At 41.6% G+C, this 6,889-nt stretch overlaps 1 protein-coding gene across 1 annotated transcript in view; it reads left to right on the top strand.

The window, feature by feature from the left end:
• Positions 1-2,211, top strand: part of Cubn (cubilin) — a 204,836-nt gene extending 202,625 nt beyond the window's left edge. The window contains exons 66-67 of the mRNA XM_005354631.1: positions 92-327; positions 1,747-2,211. Of these exons, the coding sequence (XP_005354688.1) occupies positions 92-327; positions 1,747-1,854 (344 nt within the window). The 3' untranslated portion in view covers positions 1,855-2,211. The remainder of the gene's footprint in view (positions 1-91; positions 328-1,746) is intronic.
• The last annotated feature ends 4,678 nt before the right edge of the window (positions 2,212-6,889 follow it).

Raw genomic sequence — 6,889 nt, 5'->3', positions numbered from 1 at the left:
AAAAAAAAAGATAAAAAGCTCTCCCTTCTATGACCTGCATATGTGGAAAAACACTTTCCTAAATGGAACCTTTTCCATTCCTTCCTTGCAGGCTGTGGAGGAACTCTTCTTGATGACAGTGGTCTATTAACCAGTCCTGGCTATCCTAACAACTACCCAAACAAAACTCACTGTGAATGGACCATCATTGCTCCTTCTGGAAGACCTCTCTCCGTCAGCTTTTCAGTTTTCATTATCAACCCTCCAGGAAACTGTGCCGACAACTACCTCACTCTCTATAATGGGCCAGACGCCAGCTCACCACCCTTTGGAACATACTGTGGAACAGTGAGTAAAACAAACGTTATTAGATTTTCACATGTGATTTTTAAACATTGACAATCACAGTATAGGCACACGCAAAAACCAAAGTTACAGGTCAGTGGTTTCTATTTTGGGAGCATGAGCGCTATCTGGTGGCAGATATGTTATATTACATGCACCGCTGAAACCTAGAGAATTATTTTATGTTTCTAATTATTCTCTTTATTCACACGGGCCTTTGAAACAAATTGGACAAGCATCATGTCATCGGAAACCTAGAGAATTCAAAATACATAAATTATTTAAAAGTTTTCTGTACAATTTTATTTTTAGAAATATCAGTAAGTATATCAAAAATTTTAAAAGCTTGAAAATGCTATATTTCTAGAACCTTTCTTTGAATATATACACATATCAGCACATTTTATATCGTCTAATCATCTACCAATATGTCATTAATATCTTACTACACTGATGTAGATACATTTTTGGTGTCTCATTTTCTATGTACCTGGGGCAGTCCAGCTTACTTAACAAGGGCTCTCTGCTGAGGAAGTCAGTTCTCAACTTTTCACTACTACAGCTGACACTCCAGGAAACATTTGGCTAACTACATCTTCACACAGAAAGTTGGTTACTTGGGGAGAATTTTGATTTTGGGACCAGTAGGCACCATGTCACTATTATACCCAGTATAAAATAAAAGAGATATCTTTATTTTGTGTTTGTACGGCTCCTGTGTGTCTATTTCAGTGCCTTCTAAGCGTTCAGCTTCATTTGGTCCCATAGTGCACAGCCTGTGCCATGGGAAGAACAGTTACTCCCGACTTGGTAGCTGAAGGAAAACGGGCATTAGGAGGCAAATGCCTGCCACGCAGACCAGTGTCACATTAAATCTAGGCATAGAACTGGAGATGCCAGTGCTTTCAAAATATACTCCCTCCCACGTATAATTATTTCTGTTCCTTTATTTTGTTAAATGAAAGCTATCACCAATTTATTTAACATTTCACGATGTTAACCTTATAAAGCATAAGAAGAAAGAGGAAGAGTAAAACACAAGCATAACCTGGCAGGTTACGTACGTTCCTGCAGCAGCCAGCTTCTGTGCGAGGGTCTGTCGGCAATATGCTTTATGTTTATGTAAAGACGAGCACCATTGTCCGCACTCAGTTCAGACATCTGGAAAACAAAAGACCAATGGGAGTTTAGCATTATCTCCCCACCCATCACTTCTCAGCATCCCGTTCCTGGGAACATCCTGTTGTATTAATTAATGCATTAATTATTGACAGGTTACTTCTAGAAATAGATGTTGGTTCACTGTTAGAATGTACAGACTATAAACTCCATAAGGTTTCTATGGGTAATACTTTAAGTAGGCTGACATTTCTAAAATATGCTTAATTTAAAAACTAACCGTTTCCCTCCCCTCAATTTTAGGACCCTACTACAGTCCCCTTCAGAGCGTCATCAAATCAAGTCTTCGTAAGATTTCATGCGAAGTATACAACACGGCTGTCAAGGTTTGAGATATTGTGGGACAGCTGAATCAGGAGAGCTGTGTCCGCCACAGCATGGTTGGCTACCACCCTGTCCAGAACTCTTCCTTCCTCATTTTCATCCCCACCTGAGCCATCAAACATGAACTGAATTTCCATGGCCTTTACCAGAGACAGTGTGGAACCAGTTTTGTACATTTAATGTTCTGAATACAGAGCAGCACTTGGTTCAACTCGGCTGTATGCAGCGTTCTTACTGGATGCACCATTTAGCTGACATCTTGTAAATTGTTTAAAAGGTGAAAGTTACCCTGGGACAGATTGTTGTACGTTTTAAAAAACCAGTGATACACATTGTTTTTGCTACAAAAGTCAAAGTCAAGGTAGTAAACATTACTGAAAATGATGTACAGTTCTGTTGTCTTCATTTGTAACCCGTTGCAACTTGGGTTTTCATGGTGGCTTGTGGTTGGAGAATTTTCTGTGACCTCGGAAACTGTTCTGCACCATGAGCTCTCCAGTTTCCTTTCTTAGCCATGCTGGGGCTCCCCTCTGGTCATCCCCAGGACTCTGTGTTGTCCTGGCTATTGGGTCTCTGTATACCTTCCACTCACTATTATTCAAGGCTCTAGACTTTCCCAATTAACTTTTATTAGGTCGCATCTCTCAGGCATGTGTCACAGTCATGCCTCTGCACACTAAGGATGCTTCTTTCTACTACACTTGTCTGTTGTAAGAAAGGGTTTGTTTTTCTCACTGTTTTAGAGGGTTTCTTTTCATCATACTGAAAGGGGCGTGGTGGAATGGGCAGTAGGAACATGTACAAAAGCACCAACTTTGCAGAAAACCAGGAAACAAAGTGCCTATAAGATTCAGCCCTAGTTCTCCAGTTCCTACAGTCCAAGGTTTTACAGCCTCCCTAAACAGCACCACCAGCTGAGGACCAAAGGTTCTGCAGTCTCCTCAGACAGTGCCTCCAGCTGGGGACCAAAAGTTCTGCAATCTCCCCAGACAGTGCCACTAGCTGGGGACCAAAGGTTCTCAGTCTCCCCAGACAGTGCCACTAGCTGGGGATCTACAAACTGTTCAAACCCACAAGCCTATGGGGGCCTGTTCGACTTAAACCACAGTACATTAAACTTTCAGGGAAAAAAAAATCAGCCCTTACCTTTATCACATAGCTGTTTAACTTTGCATATACTCTCTTCTCACCACTGGAGCCCTACCACCCTCCATGTTATACTGTATAGGTTGTGCTTGCTACAGCAGAAACATCTGCCATATTTCCAGCCTCACAGTTACACCTTCAACTCAACGCAGGTCATCAGTTCTTATTATATGTGTGTTTTATTGGACAACTTCATATTTCCTTTCATGCCTTGTTTCAAGGTACTGTCATAACACAGAGAAATCAATGAATATTTGGTTGTAAAGTGTGTTGTTTCTGTCTGTTTAAAAAATGTTAGTAAGGGGCTGGAGAGATAGCTCAGTGGTTAAGAGCACCACCTGCTCTTCCAAAGGTCCTGAGTTCAATTCTCAGCAACCACATGGTGGCTCACAACCATCTGTAATGAGATCTGGTGCCCTCTTCTGGCCTGCAGGCAGAGTACTGAGAATACTATATACATAATAAATGAATAAATCTTTTAAAAAATTGTTAGTAAAAGCAAATTCTCAAAGCAATAATGTTCTAAGCAGGACCATGTTCTGAAGCACAGTCTATATATTTCTATTCAAGTTAAACCAAGAATGTAGAGCATTTACTGTAGACAATTCTATTTATTATCAAGTATAAAAATGCACAGATCTACAAAATAAAACTTGCATATGCCAGCTTGTCTCTGAGTAGTGGGCAACAACATTTCTAAACCACAGGTGTGCTGAAGTTGTGTATGTTGTCTTAGAGTGTGTGGCTCCTGTGAACACCATCACCTAGGGTGCCCTAGCTTTGCAGTACACTATACAGGTTCGTCAAGAATGAGAACACTCCACAGCATGCTGTCGTCCCCTACTTTTCCAGATGGGTAACTAAGGGAGGAACTTACTACCTGCCTTTCTACAAGAAAACTCAGTGCTTTCTGGAATTTTCCATGTCCTCCAGCAAAGCAGATGACTTCACAGAAAGAAACTTACTACAAGTTAACTCTGCAAAGTGAAGTCTTTAATACCAGCACTGAACGAGAGAGTCCCGCTTCACTTAACTTTAATACATAAATAAATACAGGAGAAATTGGTTCTGTATAGAACATACAGGTGCCTCGATGAAATATTATCAGCTTAAACATCCCTGTTCCCATTAGCTATGTATATAGCTCCAGTTTATGGATAGTGTTGTATTGGAAATATGGTAAATCAATAAATAATTCATTAAATCCAAAGGGACTTGTAGGGGAAAAACACTTGTTTCTTCCCGGCTACTCAGCCCCAAAATAACCACACAGAAACTGTATTAATTAAATCACTGCTTGGCCTATTAGCTCTAGGTTATTATTGGCAAGCCCATACATCTTAATTTAACCCACTTCTATTAATCTGTGTATTGCCACGTGGCTGTGGCTTACCAGCAAGGTTCTGTCTGGCGTCTGTCTCTGACTGGGCTACATGGCTTCTCCCTGACTCTGCCTACCCTCTCTCTATATATCTTTTCCAGCCTGGCTATATTCTGTTAAGCCTTTGGCCCCAAGCAGCTTCTTTATTCATTAGCCAATAAAAGCAACGCATATACAGAAGGACCTCCCATACCAGGGTCTTGACAAGATGGAACAAGGGAATAACTGCAAGAAGACCAGAATTCAAAAGTAATACATGTATGACGATACATCAGATAGATCTCATGTCATTCATGTCTGTAATCTCTCACATTCTGCACCTTTGCAATGCATTTAGGAAAAAAGAGCAAGACCATGCATTCACCCCTACAAAGAGAGCAAAGCACAACCAGGGTCTTTGTCATGGAGATGAACCCCTTGGAAGCCCAGAGTTCATTTTCTTTTTGCTGTACACAGCTTATGCCTGCAGAGTGACTATTGACTGACCATCCAAAACAAAACCCTCTAGCCAGGATTGCTACCTTGGGAATATTGAGGAGCTTTGCCTCCTTCTTAAAATCAACTTTTCAACTTTATAATTACTTGAAAATACCAAATATGCTTTCTTTAATTCTACAGTCCCATTTCCTGGACATGTTAGCATGCATCTTAGAGAAGCGTGGGTCCCTCTGAGTAGAAATCACTATTACAGATATCATTGTTCTGTTGACATCAGTGAGCTAAAGCTGGCACTCTCTGGGCCAGAGCCATCTCATATTGGTTCTACTTATAATTCATTCATTTAAAATGTTTATTGAATATCTCGCCTGTGACTTGCACTAAACACACTGATGAGAAAATGAAGACAGCCATAGTTTTCTATCACAATGCAATCTTCCCAGGTCCATCTTTCCTGGGTTCTTGTATGAACCCTTCCCTCCTCAGCCCTTCCCTCTTCTCCCCCTCCTCTTCCTTTCCTCATCCTTGTGGAATTAGACTTTCTGGTCGACTTTCTTAAAATCACCAACTCCCCAGGAATGACATGGAGAACTATTATTAATTATGAAAGTTGGCCTTTAGCTTAAGCCTTTCCCCATCTAGGTCTCATAACTCAAATCACCCTGTTTCTAGTAATATGTTCTGCCATGCGGCTTTTTACCCCCTTCCATTCTATGCATCCAGCTTGTTCTGCCTCTCACCGATGTCTCTCACAAGCCTACATTTATCTCCATTTCCCCTCTCTCCCCAGAAGTCCCACCTTTTCTCTCCTGTTATATCCGGTCTAGCTACTGGCCGTTCAGCTCTTTATTATACCAATCAGAAGGCGCCTTTCACACCATGTGACCAAGTACCCTGCACATCCCTTTTCCTCTCGTTTTCCCCCCTCATCGTTTCTGCTTTCCCCTCACATCTCTCTTTTCCTTTTCCCTTTTCACATTATTTTTCAACAGTCTTTAAATGTAGCTAAGGTTGGTCTCAACTTGCCCTGTAGCATCAAACTAAAATCTTCCTGTCCTCACTTCCCAAGGATTGGGTTACAGGTATGTACTTCCATGCTCAGCCTCAATTTTCTTATCTGGTGAGACTGACTTGAAGTCAATTCCTCAGAGCAGTGGCTAGAGACTTTCCCCACCCCCTTCTCATTCCCAGAGTGCTTCATTCTAAAGGTTTATTGCCTCCAATGAAAACCCAGGCATCAAATAGTTAGTTGATATTTCCACTGGCATTGTAGTGCTTTGGGGATGCGCGCATGCACACACACATTCCTTCCAGGTCCTAAACAGGAGCTCATAGACCCAAAATGTAAAGTGCATGGCCATGAGATAAGTGTCAGGGAGCCTTATTTGGACTTAGCAGGAAGTTGTATTTGCATAACTCTGAAGGAACCTGAAGGAAATACAAATATAATTCAAAAAATAAAATGCAGAGAAAAGAAAGTGTCTGCTTTCACAGAACTGAGAAAATCCTAAGTTCATAGCAAACCACTGACTTCAGGGACAAATGGAAACTTACAGCATCCTATCTGAGATGGGGCAGGTCAGAAAACAAGATCTCAGCTCCAGCACCACTTCCTTTTCTTGCCTCCTCATGGTCCAGCAATAAGCAGCTTAATACAGGATTGGAAGCAGCTTTCTAATTCAATCCTCTGGGCACTGGAGTCCACCCTATTCTTGCATTGTCTGGGGCCAGGGGTGATACTGGAGGAAACCAGTCTTCCACTGCCCTCTGATTGCCCTCCCCCATTAACTAACTTGAGCTTGCTTTTAATAGTCAAGACAAAGTGCACCATCTCTTGCCACAGTGTCTATGTCTGGTTTTTAGGATCTTGCTGGAATACCTTTCTCAGAGGCCTGTAGACTCTCATAGGGTCCTATCCTGATGGATTTTTTTTTTTTTTTTTTTTTGGTCAGACGGCTATAAACTAGAGTTATCATGGAAGAAGAACCTCAGCTGAGTAATCTCTTCCAGCAGACCCCCTGTAGGGAAATTTGTACCTTGATTGGTTGATGTAGGGGGTCCAGCTCACTGTGAGTGGTGCACCTCTGGGCAGGTGGG

This window comes from Microtus ochrogaster, chromosome 16 (assembly GCF_000317375.1).
Source record: "Microtus ochrogaster isolate Prairie Vole_2 chromosome 16, MicOch1.0, whole genome shotgun sequence".
Taxonomy (NCBI): Eukaryota; Metazoa; Chordata; class Mammalia; order Rodentia; family Cricetidae; genus Microtus; species Microtus ochrogaster.
Note: the sequence above shows the minus strand (reverse complement) of the source record. Positions and strands in the feature narration are given on the sequence as shown.